The following is a 24,418-nucleotide window of genomic DNA, read 5'->3' on the forward strand; positions in this document are numbered from 1 at the left end:
GAAGCAGTTCCTGGGTTAAATTTTCTCCTCTTATGGATGGGAAACAACTTATTCAAGGGAAAAAGAAAAAAAAAAACAAAAACACAAAACCAATGAGGTGGTGCTATCAGATTGGATGAGTCAGGCAGCTTCCAGCAAGAATGTACTTGATTTTTACCTCTGTGTAGCAATATCCAATCCTCAAGAGAAAGAAACCTGTTAACCTGGCATTCTGATAGGTTTTTTTCCAGGAATGGAAAAAGTTCTCATTCCCACGGTTCTATGTCGGTTCACAGAAATGTCAGCACTGCTGTTTCACAAAGGTTTGGATCAAAAAGATGCTTCCGTGTAAGCTAGGATGAGCTAGTAGCATAACTACTTATGTGGACTTTGTCAGGGAAAGTAATACATTTTCATTTTCCATTTCTTCATAAAGTACTGTTCAGAGTATTCTTAAACAATATTGTTTTTTAAAAGTTCTCATATTTTAAATAGCATTGCAGTGCACGTCATCCTATAGTGTTCCTCAGTTGCTTACGTTTTTAAATGTGCTATACATGTATTCTATGAAACTCAAGATGTATATATATGTACATGTCTGTATGTGTCTGCATAGCTGGTACTTGTTTCACTGTAACTATTTTTATCACACAAAGTACTGAAGAAGCATGACCGAAGTTGATGAGTAGGACAATGTTACGGATGCTAATAACCTGCAATTACCAGTGGCTCTTTCAATAACCACAAAAATTATGTGAAGAGTTACTGGTTACTTCAGACTGCCAAGCCAAATCGCAGATAAAGCGCTGTCAGAGTGCAGTGCGCAGGAAACCCTGAGTTTTCCACTGGATAAGCATTTCTTTCCCCGTTTCACCACGCAGCAGAGCAGCCTTTTCTGAGGGAAACCCACCGGCACCGACGGGCTGGCCCTCAGCTCTGCATTCACAGGAGGAACCGCCATCAAAAGCTGTTTTGGCACAGCTCCACACTTCAGCTCCTGGCAATGGGCTGTTCCACAGGGTACGGGAAGGTGTGTTGGTACGATTCAAGTAAGCAAATACACAATTTGTGACTAAACTTTGATGACATTTTGGTCTGGTGATTGGTTTATAAAAGTTCCCTATTCCGGCACTTAAGCTCATATAACATGATGAAATACTAATTGCATTTGGTGTGGGGAACTACTTAAAGGTCATTGGATTTTGAAAATATGTTTGGGAAATGGATAAATAAAAAATTCCCAGCCAGTGCTGGCCGGGTGACCTTTCTGTCTTCTACCTCCATTTTGGGGGGGGGGGGGGGGGGGGGGTGTCTGCATTTCTTCTCAGTTCTTTAATTCCCTTAATTGGGTTAACTAGTTAATTATTCAAAGCTACACATCTAGCATTTTAATATATCTGCTGCAAGTTCAGTGCTTGGATAATGAGGTATAGGTGATCAGCTGAACTGAGAGCCTGCGCCCGTGAATCTGACCAAGGCCAGCTTCTTGATGAGATGTTGTCCAGTTCGCCGAATATCACCGGTTGCCTTTAAGTAAAAAAATACCTTCATTTGAACTAGAACTTGCACTTTTTTGACCTGACAGGTGTTTTGCTTCCCAAAGTAAAGATGACTGTTAGGCAAATTTTTGTTTCTGCAGATAGGTGGTCTTCACGGCTGTTATTTCTTTGGTGGGGATCATTATGTAGCGCTGCACTGTCACACAAAATTTGGGTTTTCTCTTCTCGCTTGTCAACATGAGCTTGCAAAAGGAGAATGCATCCTGACTTTTGCCCAGATGCACTGGTGTGCGAGTGGTGAAGTACATGTGGATGTCAGCACTGGGGAGCTTTCCCGGGGGGGGGGAGAGCGAGGGGCAAGGCTGGGCAGGAGGGCCAGCAGGCTCCCAGCTGCCTCCAGCAGCACCGCATTCACCACCAGCGACCGACGTGGCTGAGCTTTCCATGCAGCCCATGAGCGCGAAAACTGGCTCCCACCAGGCAGGCGCACACATGGCATCAAAGCATTTACAAACACAAAGCAAGATCGCTTTCGCTGGGGAGCCCTGGCATCCCTAGCCCTGGGGTCAGGCTCGCAGGGATGCACATATTGGAAAGGCAGGATTCGGAGGACAGCGGTGACAAACGCCAATATTTGTGCAGGCAGCGTCGCGGCACACCCGCGCTGATCAGGGCATATGACTCCTGGCAGTCTGAAAGTCCAACACCGAGTGGCACTTTGGCCCGATGGGCTGGGCTTGCCTCCCCATTCCCCGCCCGGAGGCTGGTGGTGCTGCAGCTGCCCTGGGCATCTCTCCAGCAGCCAGCGTGGTGTGGACAGGCTGCCCAACAGCACAGCTGGCAGCGATTTCACGGCCCCTCGTTCCTCCGATGATATATTCCTAGATGATGTCCTGCCGCGAACATACCTGCAAACTCCGTCCACTTGCACTTGATCTGGAGACAGGCCACCAAACCAGATTACATCCCATGGGTAGGTCTTCGATATGTTTGCAGCAAAATTTCTTGTGTTATTCAGCTCTGGGTGACTAGTGAGCTGATAAACAAACAAACAATTAAATAAATACATAAATAAAAATCTTAGCATGGGAAGCAAGCAAGCTTGTGTGACAAATTTATGGGATAAAGCAATATTGCCAGACATCATTTGGGAATTAGTGCCAAAAAATAAAGACGACCTTTTTCATGCTGGTTTGCTTCATAATTAGTTCCAAACTTCAGAGTGACCACAGCTGCCAAGTAAGAACAATTGCTTATGTTTAATTCAGAGCAACTCATATGTTTTTCAGCTAAATTAAACCAAAGCCAAACTGGGGACTTTGGAAAACACTGAAAAAAAGGGGAACTCTGGAGTGTTTAACAATTACTTCCTCATAAGACATGCCCAAGAGGAAGAGAGATGCTCTTCAGTCATGGAGCTGCTCTCCTAAGCATGAGGGGGATCACACTTTCCTCCCTCTGCTTACTGATGCACATGCTTCAGGATGAGATAACTAGTAAGTAAAGGCTTTCCGCTCTTTTCCTATGTGGGGAGGGGGGCACTGGGTCTGTTATTGAATCTCTGGATGAGTCAAGAAATCTCTGGATCTTTTGGTGGGTTTCAAAAGTCCAGTCACTTCCAAATTAGTCTGTTATTTTGTCTTTCAAGGCTCGGAAATGCAGATAAAACAAGCATGTTACCCATTAAGTTTATTAATGGCTGTATTACCAGTTTCAGTTCAACTAGTACAAGTCTTACCTGATTCTGTGATATGCCAGGGATAAAGCTGCAGTCATCTGTGTCACGAAACCCAGAAAAATTTTAGGATTTGGATGCTTCAGAGAGGTTGTTAACTGATTCTGTCATCAGTAACCTTCGCAGTTTGAAAACAGATTATCTTGAAAACTGTCAGGCAGCTTTTTCCAGTAGCACAGACTGGAAAAGCAGGGAGTTTCAGGTTATTTTTTATTAGGCAAGAGCTGATAAACACGGCTGTGGCAACAGTTAAAACAGCTATAATCCCTGCAGGTTAAAGCTGAGATGTGGAGGAAAGAGCACTCGACTTTAACTACTGATGGGGCTGCTTACTGCAGGCTCTGTGAATTGATCTGAAGGGTTTGTTTCCTGAGATGTTCATCAGGCATCTTTCACAGCAGTAAACTCACTAAGGAAAAATGAAAAAAACAAAATGAAACCAAACCACATAAAAGTGTTCCTTTCACAATACTAAATATGTTTGTTCTGTAACTGCTAGATCTGGCCACTGTGACTTGGAAAGTTTTGAACATGAGATTCAAGACATTTAATTTCCCTGCAGTCTTCTTGTCATGAAACCGAATGAGTTGTAGCAATACCCCCTGATTTCAATACAGAGGCGCGTGTCTGTGACAAACACGTTATGTTATTGTTCCTTATTATTTGCAGCAATTTTAGTTTTGGAAAAGCGAGACCTGCAAGATTCGATTAAGCCGCAGAAGGTAGAGTTTCGTTCGTTAAACTTCAACAGCACTTTGCATTGGCAGCCTGGGAGGGCCAGAGAGGCAAGAGACACGGTCTACTTTGTGCAGTATAAAGTGTAAGTACTAGGGGAACTCCAGCCTCCCGCTGGGCTGGGGCCCATCCCTGCTTGGCACGTCAAAGGGATTTCTCAGGTGACATGGGATATTATTGCCCATACCTGGGAAAGAGCCATGTCCTGCTCGGCTGGCAGCTCTCGGTTGTTGTGCTTATCAATAGCCTATAAGGTGCAGCTGAATGGCTGGAGGCAGGCAGGGGTCAAGCACCTCCAGCAATACGCTGTGCACCCTCATTGCACCATAGAGTTGCAGAAAAATGTAGTTTGCAGGGGACCTCTGGAGGTCACCAGCTCCAACCACCTGCCTGAAGCAGGTCTAGCTAGGTCAGGTACTTCTGCAATAGGATATTTAAGGTATTTTGGTGGCCCACCCTGCCAATGACAGTGCTGCAGGGTGCCTCACATGGCAAACTTGAGGCAGCGCTAGGGGCTGGTCCTCAGAGGAGGTACGGTCCAATCCCTGGCACACCTGGTGATCACCTGAAATCACTATTGCCTCTGAGAAATTAGCTGGTGGAAACCGGCATTCTGCTCATCATTGAACACCCAGGCTAAGCCAGAGCTCGCCTGCTTCTCCCGAGGGGCAAGTGTGCGATGGCTTCCGACACGGCTGGTGACCCACGTCTCTGCTTTAGGTTTCTTTCAAAAAAGACAGAAACCTGTAGCTCCCAAACGCCCATGAAATCAGTCTTCCCTGTCATCAAATTGAAGGGAGTTAATTTCCATGGCAGAATGCTTGTCAGTACCGCCACGTTAAAACAGACAGTTAAAAATCTGTACGGACTCAGTCAGCGACAGCTAAAGCTTACATCCTTCCTCCTCTTTCTCCATAGGTATGGGCAGAGCACGTGGCAAAACAAAGATGACTGCTGGGGGATTCAAAACCACGTCTGTGACCTAACAAATGAGACCTCTGACATCCAAGAGCCTTACTATGGCAGAGTGAAAGCTGCGTCAGCCGGCATCTATTCCAACTGGAGCCTCAGCTGCAGATTCACTCCCTGGCGAGAAAGTAAGTGCAAACATATGTGTCTCTCTGAGAAAGGAATTGTATTTTCTGTGCAATGGAATACATCATTTCTGCTCACAATTTGCAGACATGAGTAATCCCTTTCTAGCTACAAAGCTGTACCAAAAGAAGTTGCGAGTCAACAGCTCTCAGGTGAAGTGTTGTGATAAAATAATTTTCCCTGCACTGGAAAGCCAACCAATTATGGATAAGTAGCCACTTATCAATAATTAGGTGATCAGAAGTGCCTGGCTCCCTTTAACGCCACCTCTTCCTCAAGGCATGGAAGTACACAAATTATTTTCAGCCGTTTTCGGAGCTGCTGGAAGGAGTGGACACAAGGTGGAAAAGAAGGAAACGTTCTCTGCTTGGGGGGAAAAGGGAGAAGAGAGCCGAGAGCTGTGTGGCCACCATTCTTCTCACGTTTATGTGTTTTCCTGGCTGCAGTGTATTTAGAAAGGACACGCGCAAAGCTTTTAGTTAGTACAGTCATTGTAATGCCATAGTATGTTAGGAACTGGAGGACTGTCAAAACACTGAACAGTACCAGTGTACCTACCAGTAAGTTCCCCGTGAATTAATCAGTTTTCCTGCACGGGTCAACGCAATATTGAACTGTGAATGTCAATGCAGGTCACTTTCATAGCCCTGAAGTGCAAACTACCTTGAGCCTCCTGTACAGGTGAAACCACAAGCTTTGACATAAAGCAGTACCTTGCAGCAGCAACCACCCATCTTGCCCTGTGCCACCTCCTCCTCCTGGCGAGACGCATGGGGCAGCTGCTGTCCTGTCTCCCCACACCTCTGGGGCTGCACGCACAGGTATGCAGGCACTAGCTTGAACCCTTAGCTGTGTTTAACCAAGCAGACTGCAAAAAGTTTGAAAGTAATGATTGAAGCTGCACCCTTGGCATAACCGAAATGGTTCAAATAGCTGTTTTATGCAGTCCAAGCACTCAGATAAATGGGGGGGGGGCGGGGGGGGGGGGGGGGGATCAGGGCAAAGAATCCAAAGCATTTTGCTCGACCAGCCTGCAGTCAGCAACATGCAGCTCTGAGAGATTTCAAAAAGTTTGCCTCAAAGATAGATTTACAAACACAGGAAATGTCACCCCCAAAATGTCCCAAGCAATAACCACGAAGAAGTAAAGATTTACAAAGTGGCACTTTAACAGTAAATACAGCACAATTGTTGGTAACAAGAACATTAAATTGTTGAATGGATTCCAGTTGCATTCTGTGAAACATTAGTAATAAACTCTAATTGTGTTCATAGCTTTGGTCTTTTTCCTTAGCTGTGATAGGACCTCCAATGGTAACTGTGGTTCATAGCAACAAATCCATAATACTAAAGCTCCAGGCTCCACATTCTCCTTATAAAAGGAAGAGAGGAAGCAAGATACCAATGACAAATTATTATGATCTGCTATATCAAGTCTTCATAATTAACAACTTGCTAGACGAGGTAAGTGCATATTCAGGTATGAACCCTTTACCATTGAAAAGCCGGGAAAGTATGGGCACACCATTTTTGTTTTACAGTTGAAATAGTCTTCCAGGATTGTGAAAGCATCGATGACTGTGCAAGTATTTGAAAACAAAGTAGGCTTATTTTTCAGGAATTGTATTTGATTGAATTGAGTTGTAATTCCTTCCTTTACTCTTTCCCATCAACTTAGTATTTCATACTCTAAGACCTAGATTAAAAAACTGGGACAGGGTGGGAATTGGGGGGGGGGGGGATTTTCTTTAAAAATCATAAATAAATTGTTAATGCTATTGACTTCGTGCAAGTCCACGTGCTGCTCTGCACCCTCGGTTCTTATCAAACTTTACTCACAGACAGACTTGCTAGGGCAACGTGCTTGACTGGCTGTTTTTACTCCACTCTGTCTGAAGCAACAGAGAGTCCTGGTGTACGAAGGAAAAGACAAGTTTATTAAAATAGAACATCTGAGGCCTGGAGTCAGCTACTGCGTCGTGGCTAAAACGTACGTGCCAATGCTGGACCGCAGCAGTGCCTACAGCAGCAGGCAATGCACTGTGCTGCAGTGACAGGGCTGGTACCTCTGCAACAGGTAAGTCACCAGCTGAAACTGGAGATGACTCTGGAAGTCAAGAGCTATCCCCTCACCAAAAGCATATACTCTCCAAAAGGAGAAAAAAAGGTGTGGCATAAAAACTGTCATCCCGTATGACAATATTAGCCAGAGTTCTTACATCATCTCAGCTAGTTTCTCACCAGGTAAGAATAATATGGCCAAGGAGATTAGAGGAATGGCATGGATAATTATTTCCCTTCTGCCACGGTCCTCAGAAACACCTCCCTCTTCCCTTTCTTTAAACAGTTATATATAGTATTCGTTTCATCAGTTTTTATTGCTGCCAGGTAATAATTAACTAGGAAAATGAGTGACCTCCAGCTTTATTAACATGCAATTCTGCTGCAAGCCCTGCAGCTCTGCTCAGGAGTTTATCTGATGTATTTAATTCAAATGAGCCTGTCCTCTTTTCATGGCTATTCTTCAGATATAATGAGTTTAAAAATAAATCACTTATCAAATTTCATGATTTTCCATGGGCCAAAATGCAAGAGTTAGCTCAATTAGCTGGTCTGAAAAATCTGTTTGTTTACTTACTTCAATCACTAGACTATCTTCACATATCATATGCCCAGCAGAGAGATTTACTATCAATCCTGCCTTGCAGGTGCCAAGGCACAGAGTGTATAAAGATGTAAGCCAAAGTTGATTTCAGTGTCATTGACCTTAGCAATCTCAGATTTGGGCCCTTTCTGGGGGTAACGGAGGAAAACTGGAAAAGCATCAAAGTTTGAACCTGTGCTTCTGCACTTGGTTCAGTTCCTAACTATAAAAGGTTTTCTTTCTCCTGTTTCATAACATGATGCATAACGTTGGTCTCTCTTGAGACTTGGTCAGTGGGTTTAGGCTAAGGAGGGAGCCAGTTTCTAGGTGATTTTCCTGCATTTTTGCTTTCTTTCCCAGTACCGTAAAGGGCTGGAAGCTCAGGTTAGAGCTGGACTTCTGAACAACCTGCAGAGGTACAGGAGGGATGCAGGTGAATGGCACGTGTTGCATTTTCAGTTAAATTGAATACCATCCAGCTTAAATGTGCACTTCAGCAGCAATTCTCTTTCCCTTCCCAGTTACAGGGATAATGGCAGAAGATCCAGCTGTAAATCAACATCTGTCGTCTATGTCTGGAATACACACTTGGAAACTTTTTAAAATAAGCTTTGCTGCATTAAATGATTTGATTCACCATGATTGTTTTATGCTACACAAAGGCCAAGGATTCTTTGGATGTCATATATTGCAATTTACAATGGTATATATTTGCATTTACAAAGGAAACAGTCTTGTAATATAAAAAAAACCCATGCAAAAAGCATTTGTGAAAATATCCTTAAGATTGTTTCTAGGGTTTTTCTGTTTTAAGCCTTGGAATTAAAAACAATTTATGAAATAGAAGTTTCAGATATTTTATTTCTTCCAGAACAAAGGTTGCAACGGAAGATGAAAAAGAGTGTCCTTTCTTTAAAATAAGAACTGTACAGTACAGGAGTATACCCCACACTCACAATGTCTTCACAGTGCCCTCAACATAACATTTCTGATAGTGAAACCAGTATGTGATTAGGCAGGAGCTCATTTAAACTGAAAGAGAAACGATCCTCGCTTTCAGTCAATGACAGTCAGTTGAAGGGAAGAGACCTCTATTTCAATCATTTCACAGTAAACGATGAACGAATGCTGACCATCACCTGTGATTTCTAATTTTACTCCTACTAGTCTTCATGTCACAAGGGAAAAGATTTCTTGGGCAAGGTCTGGGTGGATATCCACTAAGCCACGCCAGGATGGAGAAGTAAAGTGGCTTTTCCAGATCTGCAAGGTCTGTAAGTAATGAGAATCTTAATACTTAACTGCATTCTGTTATCGCAAATCAAATGAGAGGAGGTGAGAGTGGGCCAGACACAAGAGGGCAAAGCAAGACGTGGTGAAAATGGAGCTCCCTGCTACATAATCCCTATCCACTTTTCCCTTAATTCACATACACAAAGGTGGATCAGTTCAGTTTAAGTAACAGACCTTGAGTTCACTTAAGCCCCATCCAAAGCATTTTTCATGGTCTGTCACTAGCACCTCACCTGGAGGCAGCACCGCTGAGAGCTGCATCGGGACGCTGGCAGTAGGCGTTTGGGAGGAGGCTGTGCTTAAGTGAATGCTGGTCACTCTTGCCTTTACCAAAACGAAAGAGGGCATTACATAGTAAATATTTCCCCCATCTGATTCTAACACATGATATATTTGAATTACTAGATTTGCAGGCATCTAGCTGTGTCCACATATCTAGCCCATAAAACCAGGTTTCTTTCACCATGCTTCTCTTTTTGCTCCTTTCCCATTTCTTCCGATTGTTCCCCCCCCACCCCCCATATCCCAGAGTCTCTTAATTTAGGTAAGTTTTTGGGGGGAAGCGAGGCTTATTAAGTCCCTGTATAGCACCTAGTGCCATGACAAGTCTCAGATCCAGCACTACCCTGCTGCCCCTCTTGCACTGTGCAGAACCACAATAAAATGGTCCAGGCAAGATATTAAGAAATAGCCTGTCTTCTTATATTTCAGCAGTGGTGACTTCATCCACTTGTGGGTTATCACAGCCTGAAAACAGTATCTGTAGTAATTCAAGTTCTTTCTCAAATTCACTTCTTTCCTTAGGGCAGTTGATGCTGCTGCTGTTACACAAAGATAAAGCTTTATTAAGCTAACATCTACTAACCCTAGCCAGGGAGCAGACTCTGACAATGCCGGATACCGTACCTATGTCAGATGAAGAGGATGAAGCTGTTTAGGGCTCTCAAATCTTAAAGATGACATTAAAAAAAAAAAAAGCAGCAGCAGAGTCATAGGAGTACCTGAAGCGTTCAGACTTGGCTAGAAATATAGCAGCTGCCATGCAATGGATCTGTGGAGACGTTGGAAACCTGAAAGTTTTTCAGTTCAATAAAATTATTAAAAATGTGCCGCACATATACTGGGAAAAACAATAAAAGGTCTGAAGAAGTCTTGCGCTGTTATGTTTGCTAACCAGATTTCACTTCCTCAGCAGCAATGCAGGCTTACAGAAAGCAGCGCAGGAGTTGCAGGAACAACCCACATCCATTCTGACGGTACCAGGATTTATTATTGCCAACCCCATGATGTTCTGCAAAAGCCAATTTTCTCTTTCCATCTGAAATGTGAATTTCCTTTCAGCTCTGCTCTGACATGTAGTTTTACTGGGGAAGGGTTTGGTAAAATGACTGGAGCTGTATTTTTTCTCCACGATCGGCAGTAGTGGCATGTTCCCAAGACATGCTCCACTGGCCTCGCAGGATGGGGCTCCTGCAGGGAGAGGTACTTTGCTGTAGCATATGCCGGCTGGGTGGTCTGCAACCACAGCTTCTAGATAGCCTTGGTAATGCTGTAGCTTTTAAAAACAACTTCATTGTGCCTTAGCCTATGCGGTTCACTGCTGTTTACGTCTCCTTGAGGGTGGGATGGAGTAAGAGCTCTCTAAAGTACAGCTGGGGCTTTCAGGCGGGCAAGTCAGTTTGGAAATACCTGGAAAAGTGAGCTCTTAGCCCTCCTTCCCCTTCCTCCTCGTGGACACAAGGAGACCATCTGCCGTGGGTCCACCTCTCCAGAGCTGTCCGGGCTGGCGCACGGCTCTGCAGTGGTTAGCGCACGTGCACACCGCTCAGTGCAGGACGCCTTTACATCGTTGGCTTGACTCCTTCTGGCCACAGTTTGCAAGATCCAGCTGAAAACACCGTTCTCCTGGTTTTTCAGTCACTTACAGAGCAGGCATTTTCTAACAAATTGCCAAATGCCGGCTTCTGTTTCAGGAAAGAGAGAAATAAATGCTGGCTTCTAGGGCTGTGGCATAGGGTGGGGAAGACCAAGCAGTGTAACAAAAGCAGGACTTCTGCAACCTGTTCTGTAAGCCGTCGCCTGCCGTGTCACTGGGGGATGTCTGCAGTCGCAGTCACAGCCTGTCGCAATGGCCTCACCTGGCCAGGTCCTTGTGTTGTGCCTGAGGGTCCCGCCAATGAGAAATAGATATTATGTCTTTCAGAGTTTGCGGTTACTGATCTTTGTGTGAAGTGGAGCCCATCCCACAAGGGCCTACCCTTCTTTCTTTCATGACCGTGGCTGAACATTATCTTATCTGTCAGATGGAGTAGAGCTTATCTCCCACTGTAAAGGGCTTTAACTTCCCATTCCACTGGCACTCGGAAGAGAAGTATTCAACTACCAGAAATCCAAGAACAGGGCTCCGGAAAAGCTGATAGAGCAACAGCAATGGACCAGATGCTCCAGCCTTATAAATTAGGAGAAGATTATGCATAGCCAGCTGTACCATATAAATGCCCAGTTTTATATGATGCCATGATCCTTGGTGTTTATCATATGGTCTAGCATCTGGCCAGTCCTGTTCATACCTCCCATATATCTGCTCTAATCAGATGTGGACTTGGGTTTATTTACTTGCATGACTTGATCTCAGCTAAGAACCGCTCTCGTGGCCCAGGGGTGGGGTGCTGTTGTGAAATGGCATTGGCTTTTGCCACGGATCTATCAGACGTTATCAAGTATTCCAAACCGCAGGGAAATAATCGTAAATAGGTGAGTTTTTCTGTGGATTTTCTATGGTCAACATTTGCTACAAAGATCAAAGATACTAATCTGTAAAATCTGTCTGGTAAGAAAAAAAATAAGAAAGAAGAAAATAAACCCCAAACTCCTGAGAGTTAGTTTGCCACAAAGGATGCAGGACACAAAACAAGGGTACTTCTGCAGAGAAGCAGAGGGAAAGAAATGACACTGATGTTCATTTTCAGGAAAGTTAGTCTCCTTTGCAACTTGCTTTCAGAATCCTTTATAAAGTGCTTCCAAGGAAAAAAAAAAAAACTTGAAAATTTAATTCCCCAAATGATGAGATCACTGGCTGTTTTATTACAAGTCTTACCTATTGAGTCCACTGAAGGCCCAACTCAAGCAGTCATTGCTGCCAGAATTTTGGCTTGAGATGGGGAAAAATGGGAATCTCGAGCCCTGACACTTAAAGTTCAAAAAAGGAATTCCTGAAAAGGCTCCATTATCTGAGGTAAATACTGAAGACCGACTAACAACTTTTTAATTTTTTATATATTGTGCTCTTTTCTAAGGCAGTGGGGACCTGATGCTGAGTTGCCTAAACACCCTCAATACTGACAAAATGCAGCCCAATGGTACCACACTCTGAGGACTAGGCTCTTCAGAGATGTTCTTACTTTTAAACACAGGAACAGGATAACAATGAAGACCCATTGTGCTAATTGCTATACCTACAAAAGAGCAATTTGAAAATTGTCATTAAATTCATTTATTTCAGACAATGTCATTCTGACACAGCTTTTTTTTTTGCTTTTTTGGGGGGTAAGAAATCATACAAATCATACCAATTTCCAAGAAACAGCCATAAGCTCTTGTTTTTCATTTTGTAACACAGACAAGTATTTTTTAACATTGCTTGCTATGGGACACTGGGTTTGTTTAATAGCTGACAAGCACATGATTGTTATAGGACTAAGCTCTTATTTCTGAGCTAAATTCTCACTATAAATTCTTGCATTGGGAAGAACAAAGCTCCTAAAAGTTATCAGCAAAAAGAAAAATAAGAGGGTTGTCTTCGTTAAATCAAACTTAAACACTTTCAGAGGGTCTGTGAAGTCACTATGCCCTGAGTGGAATGAGAATCAGAGAAACAAACCTGGGGAAGAAACTGCTGGAAAAGACTGATTTAAGCTCTGGAGAATTAGAAAGTCTGCAGAGCAGCAGAGTGGCTAATACAAGGAAAGAAGACAAAGTACGCAGAGAGGGGCTGGGAAGCAAAGAGCCTGCAGCATCAGAGCAGAAATGTGTATTTCAACAAGCGTACAAAATAGGAGCAAAGTGATTTGCAGTATAGCTGCTGGCACAGACACTAAGCAGTTTCTGCCTTGGAAAAGGAGTGCTATATCGTTATTTTATACATGTCCATAGCCAAGGAGAAGATATACCTATAAGGACACAACGTTTATGCATTCTGCTCAGAGAGACCATTTCAGCTATTTCAGCAGCAATCTTAGAGGGCCAACAGCCATTACCAAGATGATTTCAAAGACTGGAGAGATAAGTTTATCAGTGGAAGAAGTAGCACCAATTACTGGAAAGGCTTAGTCATTGCAACTGTTCAAAAAACAAGCATAGACACACAGTGGGATTCAATCACCTCAGCATAGGTGCCTCAACGTTTAAGATACCTCTGAGTTTCCAGAACACTTGCACATGGTTGGCAGATACAGTAAGGGATCTGCATGAGACCCTCACCTCCCCAGGGTGGCAGCTGAAGTCATGAGGAGACATCCCACAGACATGCACTAGACATCTATGCTTGGGTGACTGAAGCTCTACCCCAGTTACTGAAATGTTGCTGTAATGTACTAATGGGATAGTCACCAGGTATAAGCTGTACCCTGAAGTCATGTGTATATGATTTGTAGGGTTACACTAATAAATCTGAAGAGAAAACCTGGTTATGGGGATGAAACACAGATGAGAAAATCTTGGTGTGTACACTGGAATTGCAGGGTGCCTTGGGCGTGTTAACCTTTCTAATGCCAAGGGCCTTCCCTTTGTATTTGGAGGATTATTTTTACATTTAAATGACCTTGTGGAAATTGGAATAGGAAGAATGAAACTCTGAAAAGTGAATGTGAAGAGATTGCAGAAATTGAATGAACTCCCAGTTTGGCACTGCTTTATGGCACGTTCATTCTGAATACCTTCTTGAAGCTGATTCTCTCACCTGCTGAAACATTGCTCCGCTCTGATAAATACCATGAAAAATGATGCCAAAAGAGCAGAAAAGGATTAAATAAGTTAAATCCTTTCAACTGCACAACAAGATGTATCAAAATGCCGTCCCTCAGCACACAGGGCCACCATCTCTTGCCAGTTTGCTCCTTAATGGTGTTTGCCACAAAAAGATAGATTTCTAGAAGTAACTGGAGACACCATGACATAAAGTGTAATGTACTTTCAGTCCTCAAGTTTTGAAACAGAGGATCAAGCAGAAGCAATGGGAAGAGCTGAGCAGGACATCCCCAAGACTAGGAAGTCCAACTGGGAGACATAGGGAAATCTAGTATTGTATATGTTCCAGGCATGTGCCTCCTTGGTCTACAAGCTGTGCTGCCACCTCAAAAAAAGAAGCAGAGCCACAAACAAGCAAGACCTACAGAAGCTGTGCACTCCTTTAGTGTGTGCAAAGACAGTACCTGTGAAGCATTGGAGTAAAGCTGGCCAAAATGGCTTAGACTGGGAGAGATTTTTTTTCCCTAATTTTTATACCTGCTGTATATTAAAGACAGCTGAAAGCACCAACTCATATTACCAGCAGCCATCTAAAGGAACATTATGTTGTTCATTTTACTATGACTGACGATTACAACAAAAAACATCCTGCTACTTCCAGATGAAGTAGGAAAAGTAACATTTCAGAACTAGGCGATCAAAGGAAAGAGCCGTGCATTGATGAACTCAACACCTGGTGAGCTGTGGCCAGAAATGTGAGCTCTCAAGGTCCAATGATAGCCAGTCATGTTATGGGATAAGGGGGGGAAATGAGCAAAACAGGAGAGGGCAAACTGAATAGCAGAGAAGCTTCAGCTGATTTTCCATAAGCCCCTGCACTGCATGTGAATAGGATCAATGAAAACATTCCAGACAAATATTTCTAATGAAAACCTGGAATTTTACTGAAAGAAAATAGCATTTATTAAAATATCTTTCATAAGTTATGTTTTCCAAGTGGAAAAACAAAACAAGGTTCTTTTCTCTGTGGCCAAAACCCCATGTCCTTCATTTTCCAGGCTGTAAGATTTCCAATGCCATGTCTAAATTTCCTGGCGTAGGACAGGAATGGAAATTTTCCTTGACAGCTCTGATCAATCTTTATCTAAACCATCCAGTCAGAGCTCATAGTCCAATCAGTAACCTTTGGAAATGCTTTCAGTGAGGTGCTATTTCTCTGAAAGCAGAATAATTCAATAACCCTTCCTGGAAGGCAGCGTACACCTGTGATCCGAGGCAGGAGGTAAAAAAGAGGACATTGCTCTGCACAGCCTTCAGCCCTAAGAGGGATGCTCATGTCAGAAGCTGAGGTTGCTCTGATCACCCTCTGCTTCTTATTAATGGCACCCTTGTGATTTCACTAACAGAGACTGACATATCAGCATTATATTGACATGAAACCAAAGAATCTCCCCACCGTGGGTCGGGCCTCTTTCCTGCTGCAGGGCCTCTGCTCCTTCTCACTTTGTGCAAGTTTCACAAATTACACCTCCCAGCACCTCATTTCCTTGCTGCGCTGGCTAGAAAAGAAGAAAGCAACAGAAACAATGCCCAAGAAACTTCCGCTGTGTAATCATGGGGTCCAGACAGTTTACTGAGGATTACATGTAGCTAACTGAGTATTAACTCCCCACTTTGCATTTCATTTTAGCTGGTGAATCGTGCAGAACAGGGTGTACCTCCATTAACAATCAAGATTAAAATCATCTGTTTAATGTTTACCAAATGCCACTGCTGGTATTCCTAATGAATTTCAAGACTTTAGCAAGGTGAAGACTGAAGTGTGACCAACCAGTGGGCCAAAAGAAGGGACTGGAAGACTTTACACCCACCTTACCCGGTTGGCAACCTGCAAGCAGGCACAACAAAACACAGAAACTAGCTGCTTGTATTAATGAATATGCTATATCAATCATAATATTTCTTAAGTAGAAATGGGTTTTGAGGGACTTGTCAAGACCTTCTGCAGATATGTCCCTACCAGCCTTAAAGCATTTCAGTTAGCTGAAGAACAACATAGACAAGCTCACCGAGAGAAGGTCAGCCAGTCCAGCGAGTGCAAGTCCTAGGACGTCCTTGGGATATGGAGAACACGGAATTCCCCAGTGCCATTTACAGTTTCTTAATGGCCAAGTAGGAGAAAAAAGTGAGAGGTTCACTCTTCCCTTTTGGCGATCTTGCATAGGCTGTCATGACTCAGGGGACTGCATACTTACCCTCACGAGCAATTTACTCATCTGGCAAGAACAGCTCCTAGGTAAGGACTAAGCAGGTACTAGTCAGTGGTACTAGACATAATGGCTGTGGATGACAGTAAGTCTGGGGTGGTATCGCAGCTATTGCAGAGAGGCTGTGGAGCACAAGTAGGGACAGAATCTTCGCTTGCTATAGGCTGTGTCAAAATCTGAACCAGCTTTCACAATCCAATGGCTAACTTCACGCCATGACACAGGCCATCTGCATTCACTTGCTTAGAGGCAGCATCTTAGCCACGGTCTGCGTAAAAACGCCAGATATGAATGTTTCACTGCCACAGAAAAATCAGAATTCCTTGGTAAATAGAATCCCAATTTCAAAAATACAAGGAAAAAAATCAAACCGCAGTCACAGGTATAATTCCTTTGTATTTGCTAAGTTTATCTAGTTTGACATGGGCTGTGCCTGGAAAAGTGCATTTCAGAACTGAGGCTGTAATGAATCTTTGCACTCCCTTTATTTGTTTAAAGAAAAGCATAAAAAAACTGAGAATGAAAACAATTCAAGTAGGTTTTTTGTTCCTGAAACTGGTCTGCTTTTATTTTCTCAGAAGAGGCACATTTCTACTCAGTGCACACAGCTATTTCTCCACAGATGGAAAAAACAAAGCTGAAAAGAACAACAGCAAAATCCCAAATCCCAAGGCAACATTTTTAAAATAAACCAGGGAACTATAAAAAGAACAGTCTGGCTGAACCATATATGGGATTATACTGACATATTGTGGCGAGACAGTAGTAATGCAATGCCTTAATCACTTCCGTGACCATAAGCTACTCTGCTACTCTCCTCCCTCTGGTTGAGGAGCAGAGAGGTATCTGGGGTCCTCAATCCCTGACCAAGGAACCTGAGAAAATAGATAAGCAAGACCTCATCACTCGATCCTTCTAATGCTTCCAACAGTAGTAGCTGGAATAACTGAGTCATTTCCACATCTTAGCATAGTAAAAAGTCTCGTGTAGTTATGGAGAGGCGGAGCAGATTGCCTCCCGTCTTTGAACCCAGAGCTGAAAAGCCTATACCCCACACAGCTGCAGCTGTGCATTTGGAGGCCTCTACCCTCTGAGCTTTCAGCCAGACAGAAAGCTCTTTGCTTTCCAAAAATTATCCCTGAGTGACTCAGCTGAATGATCTTTCCCATATTGCTGGTGCTTTGGGAAAAATGTTCAGGCACAAGCTGTGCCCTGAGACATGACATTTTCAGAGGAAAAAAAGCATGCAGATAAAATAATTCCCAGAACTATGGCAATGAATAAGCTGTCTGGACTGAAAGGCCCCTCGGCCATGGTGACAGGCAGTCAGGTAGGGCCTCCCCAGCCTGCAGAGCTCAGAATCACAGTTTTAACAGTTATTTCAGCCATTTCAGAAAAGACAGCTAGAAAATATACTGTGAGCACGGTCACTGTGTACCTCTCTTTCCCAATGCAATTTGGCCACCGGGTAGAACCCCTTCTTTGTCTTCCCAGCAAATGCCCTAGGCCATTCATAATAAATTATTGTCAGCTCCCTCTAATGACTTCTGGTACTAATTTTTCCTCTAGCATGGACTTAGAAAGCCTTTCAATCCATGGAGTCACAAGAATCAGACTTAGTGCCAGAGAGCCACAACTCATCCTAACCAGAGAATAGTTGTGGTAGGGGGGAAAAGGGTGATGTGAGCCAAGGTTGACCTGCCACAGTTCCACCACGCCATCAGTTGCACAAGCTGGAAGACTTCTGCAGAGTCACTTGGTGCACCTTCTTTCTGGGCTATAAGAAAAGTTTGAAACATGGAGCATCTTTCTATGACCACAAAGACCACAGTCATTCAAACAGCAAGCCAGCTAGCAGAGCTTGTATTTCCTAGGTAAAAGAGGAAACATGTTCCTGTGAAGAACATAGTATTCAGAAGCTATTGACTTCAGTGGGAATTAGTCATCTAAATACTCCTAGTTTCAGAGTGCCTTAAAACCTTTAATGTATTTCTCTTTGCACTACCCATGTGAAACAGGAAAGGGCTCCAATCCAGTCTATAAAGATATTCAGAGGTGTTTGCAAAGATATACTGGCACCAAATCACCTTTGAACTAAATGATTTGTTAAGATTACACGGAAAGATTATGGACAGTGCAGGGAACTGGACTTGTTTTCTCTGCTCTGAGGTCCTCAAATACTAGACTGCAGTGACACTGCCTATCACTCAAAAATAGTTATCAAAGTAATACATGAATGCCAAATTTGAACAGAAGTCTTCCTTTGCAATAAAGACAATGATGGAGTTTATCTCACAGTCAACAGGCTCAGTGGTTGAAGGTCAGCCTGAACCATAAGTGCCAAGTCATTTTAAGGTTAAATATCCATTCTGGCTTACTGCATTTCAAAAGATGCAGGAAGTTACAGAACGGCTGGCTCAGCAGCAGAAATGATGCTCCCTTCTTGGAGTCCATCCTAGAATGACTAAAGATGCATCCCTTTTTTTGCTACTTGGAAGAAAACATCAAAAAAAGCAGCAAGACATTTTCACTGAAAAAAAAGTAGATGTTCTCTGCTTCAGCAGAAAATGCCCACTCGTTTACTTCTCAGGCCAGCAAAAATGCAGACCCCCAATCTACAGCTTGAGATGGTTTAATCACTGCTATGTCCGGACTTTTTAACCGCTGTTGTAATTAAAGACAGATTCTTATTAATGGCACTATTATGTACAAAGGGAATTGTATGAAGCAGCAGCAGTTTTGATTCTGTTGAACTTCAAGTTGAGGTGAATTTAGTTTTGTTACTCACTGTTACCTCGCACAGTACTTGGCTCCTTAGGCACAGAGGAGCATACGGCTGCAGAAGAGCTGTGACTACGTCTGTAAGAAACCTGCAGCCTACAGAAATGGGCAGGCAAGGCCTGTTCTGTCTACTGAGGAAATGTTTTCTGGAAGTGAACCACATGTGGTATTCTTGCCTATGGTAAAAGGAATAATTTTTTTATGGCTGCTGGCACCTGACAAAGTTGTTTCAGATGCCTACCACTGCCTTGTGCATAATTCTCCTTTCTGTCCTGAAATAAACGTCCGTTGTCAGAATAAATATAATACCAAATGGATTGAAGCTTACTCACAAGAAAAATAAAAAGCATTACCTATAAAAGACTCAAAGTACATCTGAGGTGAGAGGGTTTAAATCAGTAGTTCTCCAATATCCTTACAACTTCCTTGGCCAGAGAGAAAAATGTTGAAAAAAGCTGTTTCACAGCCCAGTGCTTCTGGTGCTGACATAGCGCTGTGCTCCCTTGCACTAGTGATTGTTCTGGTATTTTATGCCACCGCAGAGCCTAGGGAAAGCCACCCCAGCCAACACGCGGCTCCCTGGCTAGCACAGCCCAGTTCCACCCTCTGGCTCGGTACGCGTCGCTGCCACAGCCCGGAGGAGAGCACCGAGCAGCGGCCGAGCGGGCTGCCCCCGGCCGGGGAGAGCCGGCAGGGACCGGGGCAGCCCGCCCGGCACGTGCCGCGGCGACACCGCTCTTTGCCTGCCAAGTGGCCGGACAGCAGACGGCAGCGCAGCAGCTCCTCTCGGGCTGTGCCAAGGGCTGCACCCGCAGGGGAGCAGCAGCACCCTCCAGCACGCGCGGACTCCCCGTCTTGCAAACGGCGGGGTGAGATGAAGGCCCTGCGCTGCCGCCTTTCCCCTTCAACAGCTTGCTGCAGGGACAGCTTCGGGCTCCATCCAGGCTCCCCAGCAAGCCAGGAGGGCGAGGGCAGGGCAAGAAAGCGGCAGCCAGGGAGTACCAACAGGCCAGAGTGTAACAAGAGAGGCAAGACAGGATAAAATTCCAGCGTGGGAGTATGGCAATAAGAAAGAGAGGGTAACAGCAGTGAGACTTCTCCCCAGCAAGTCGGGCACTTCGCCTTTGTGAGAGATTCTGCACTGCGCTTGGCATGATGCCTAGATATTAAATATGACAATGATGAATGCTGCAATGCTGAATGTTGCAACGCGTGAATCCTACTTGTCTCCCTACCCTATGGAGCCTTGGCAAAAGTGCAGAAGATTTTTTTAGATAAAGGCTTACACAAGCCTTGTGCTGACTAGCAACCCTCTGCAGGAAGCAGACAGGAGGAGGCTAGGTGGACCCAGAGGAGACAAGCCACCTCCCCACCTCCCGCCGTAGCTCTATGGCGGACCACGTAAGAGCATCTTGCAATTTGCAGTACGGATACATGCAAGCATTAGCTTAAAAAATCTGTCACTTGAGTGCTTGAAAATGAGAACCTGCTTTGAAAACTCTAGGAGCATTTCAGATCTGGCCATTCGATACAGTATCCAGCATCTTTCCAAAGAAACCTGGAAAGGCAGAGAGCCTTACTTTCCTCTTGAACTTCTGCATCTCCTGGGAAGGGGGAGCGCAGCGGACATCCCCGCTGCCTGGCCGACTGCAGGCCTCGGGCAGTGACAATGTGACAGTCCTCTGGTTTCTTGACATTCACACCTTGTCCATGCGAGGAAGTTTCAGTGCGTGACCTGTGAATTTTAAACTTGTTAAGATTCCCCATATAGCTAAGTCTACATTCTGACTTTTTTCCCAGTTTTATTTATGTGACAAACTTAGGTCCTCGACTCCGCCCCCCCCCCCCCCCCCCCGCTACACTGACATTAACAGTCCACAAAGCAGATGCAGAAGCTGAAAATCTGATTTCCCAAGGGTGAAACCTCTTACACTATGAGTACACATGCCAGTGACAGAAGATAACTGGTAGAAACTCGGATGCTTATGATGCTCACTGCTATTTAAAGGATTTGGTTTTACACTATTAGTACAATTGATGAAAACTTCTCCACAGCAGCAAAACCAGACCAGTAAGGACATGACTTGAGCATAGTACAGAAATAGTACCTATCACTGAAGGTTTCTTGAGGTGAGATTTGTCAGGCAACAGGCAAGTGACAGTATGCCCACTGTGTGATGATAACAAAGCTCAGGGGACCATATAAGGGCAATAATAATAAAACACCAGGAGGGCAGGATTAGACGTGAATAAGCCAATTTTTGAAAGAGAAACCTCTATCTAATGTATGGCCAGAGGTTTTTTTTACAAGTTTTGTGAACAAGTACACAATCCAGGCAGCCAAGTAGCTGACTGGATACTTGACCACCTCTGAAGCAGACAGTCTTGGCAGCCCAGTCACTCTCCAGCTTTGGTCCTTCTCTAAATTCCCCACTTTGCCATGTGATTTGCTGGAAGGAGGTGTCACTACAGCTGGAAACAAGTTTATGTCTGTTCTCAGTTCCTTTAAAGTCAGCCTGTCACTCCAACCTCTTGTGCTATTGCTGCTTATCAGTAACACGCAGTAAGAAAGGAGGAAATACCAAATATCTCAACAATGAGATTTCTGTGAGATTGTGAATGTGAGGTGTAAGTCAGCTCAAACTGACATGCTCACTACCTTTATTGTTATTTCAGAAAACATCACAGCACCAACCAAGCAGAAAACCCCTCAGGTATTTTCTTACGTTTTAGTGTGGTCCCAACAGTATAATGCAATGGGACTGCAATTTCTCTCTGTAGGCAGATGGCAAGAGGACATAGGAAGCATTGTAATGATCAGTGTGGGATGTCGCTAAGACATGAATTAAAGCTCCTGGACCATAAAGTCTAGGATTTTATAGAGACAAACTACATTATGGACACATGCTTTCAGTGTGGGCTCATCAAAATTACCAGAAATGAAGATCATGCTTAGCTGATGGGTACTTTTGGTGTTGATCTGATTATGTGTCACCCATCTAGCTCTGTCTATGTCTAGCTGTTTTCTCTTGTGGGAAGCCCTGTCAAGCTGAGTCCTCTGACATAGGTTTTCAAGTGTTGAAACACATCCTACAAGGTAAGTTCAAATCAAATGGAGTTGCAGTTGTACCGTCGAGCAGCCTCTTTCAGACCAAACATCACACAGAAGACTAGAAGTTTCATTTCTTATTTCCAACATTTCATTCCAATTTTAATAGGACCCCACTGAAAACATACCTCTGGGGCAGGATGCAGTTACCTAAATCAGGGCAGCAAGTACATTTTAGGTGCTGAGGGTATCCTGCCTGGTCTCCAGCTGCCACTGCAAAAGGGACTTCGGGTCTCACTTGTCATATCTAGCTGTTCCTGCACACGTCCTGGACACTCAAGGGCATGGTAACTTGAGTATCTAATACTAACAACTATCAGAGTGCTGCATGTTAATACCTCTGTCCTCTTAGGTGGTGATGTATGTTTCTCCTGCAAGTTCTTGGCTGGGATACAGCAAATTGCACACCTGAAGCGCATAGCCTCATTCAAATAAACTAAAGACTGCAGTCAACACTGCAGTCAAAATGAGTGCAGGTTCTGCATCAGTGTTTAGGTGTCCACTTACACTGACTTCAAACTAGCTATTTTGGATGCTATTAGCAGGGTAGTCATGAAAATGCCCAAAAAAGCTAACCACCAGGGTACTGCAGCCCATACAAAAGCTCCATATTCCCATAGGCACATTGCTATAGGTATCTCAGGTACCTCTGATACAGGTCTAGATGCCACCATGGGATAGCATAACCCTGGTCACAGTGAGTGCATAGCTCTGGTGATGCGGTGTGGAGTAAGCCACTGCACTGAGGATGTACACTTGTCATGACGTACACTTGTCCCTGACTATGTTCCTGAGGCCTGCATACTTTATACTGGTGTCCCACTGAGGCTGCAGTGCCACCTGGACTCACAGACAACCCGTTCTCATGACTCCGGTCCAGGAAATGCATCCCCTTCCCCATACAAACCATCCCTATGTCTGGAGATTTTTGCTTACTTGAAACAGCCGTGGTAGGCCAGTGCAGAAGCCAGGATACCGGACTTAAAGGGTTAATGATCTATCCATTATGCTAAATCCTATGCAATTCTTCCTATTCAATCATCCTTTTCCCAAGAGCTCAGGACAATACGAGAGACACAGAAGCTTGGCTGATTTATTGCTTTCATGCAAAAGGTCAGACTAAGGAAGACCAGCCACTGGAGTCTGTCACCCTATAAACTTAGCATCTGACTAGCCATTGGTTAGCTTGTCTTCAAAATATCCTTTGACAGGGAGAAGTTACTATAAAAATAACACTTGGAGACTTTCAGTAACTTGTACTTCAGTTACCTGTTTTTTCCCCAAAGCAAATGAGAAAATAGTTTTTATTACCTTCCAGCATCATATATTCACTCAGAAATGAAAGCTAAGGCTTTCTGATTTACTGTATCAGCTACACCTACATCACATCTTCATGTGGGGGTAATTGACGGAAGTTATCACAGAAGATAACCCTACGGTAAGACTGTAGCCAAGATTTCTGTTACTGAGTCAGAATACTCAGAGTGAAGAGAAATAAGTACTAAACATTTTTCCTTTGAAATAAACAGGCATATCTCTCACTTTTCAGCTCAAAACTACAGTTTAGGACTATTGAGAACACATACATTCCTATAAACACACCAGTACAAAAATGTGCTTATATATGGTGTATTTGTCTGTGTATGTACAAACGTATATGCATGTAACATAGATATGTATTTATTATATATGAGCATCTATATACTCTGCAAGCTGAGAGACACAAAAGACCCTAAGCCACCTCTTCTCAGCTTCTCTCTCTAGGAGAGTTACCTTCTGACAGCAAGATAAATGAAGGGGCAGCTGTGTTCATTCTCTAGCGCTCATGCTTGTTTAGTACCATGATTAATGATGAGTGCTATACTTAGTCTAATTTATCTCTTGCAAGCCTTTATATGCTGTTCAGAACCCAATGTAAAGTTTATGTGCAGATGCACCCACACAATAAAATGATTCCATATTGAAAATGGCTTTAGCTTAATGTCAAAAAGTGAGTCCCCAAGGACCTCATTGCCAGGGATGCAGTATCTCAGTCTGCCTTGGCTTTAAGCTCACATTACGGGTTCATTGGCAGTCCGCAGGAGAGTTACAACATCGCAGTAAAAAGCCGCAGTGGGTATTGTGAGAAAATGGTGCCACCCACTTGCTACTTAGGTAAATTTTTGAAGAGAAAAAACCTTGTATACTAGAGGCACATCCTGCGAAGACATATCTATCCGAGGAAGGCAAGAGACTCTAACTTTTACTCTAAGACTCCTTCTGGCTAAGAAAGCGATTCCATCCCAGGAAAAAGTACATGTGGAGGAAACGTCATGG

The 24,418-nt window shown here is 43.9% G+C and overlaps 1 protein-coding gene across 1 annotated transcript; it reads left to right on the top strand.

Moving 5' to 3' along the window:
- The first annotated feature begins 982 nt into the window (after positions 1-982).
- Positions 983-7,097, top strand: IL22RA2 (interleukin 22 receptor subunit alpha 2). The gene is made up of 5 exons (XM_059831407.1): positions 983-1,028; positions 3,883-4,033; positions 4,867-5,045; positions 6,338-6,507; positions 6,942-7,097. Exons 1-5 carry the CDS (start codon positions 983-985, stop codon positions 7,095-7,097), a joined length of 702 nt encoding a protein of 233 aa, XP_059687390.1.
- The last annotated feature ends 17,321 nt before the right edge of the window (positions 7,098-24,418 follow it).

Source organism: Gavia stellata, chromosome 2 (assembly GCF_030936135.1).
Source record: "Gavia stellata isolate bGavSte3 chromosome 2, bGavSte3.hap2, whole genome shotgun sequence".
Classification (NCBI taxonomy): Eukaryota; Metazoa; Chordata; class Aves; order Gaviiformes; family Gaviidae; genus Gavia; species Gavia stellata.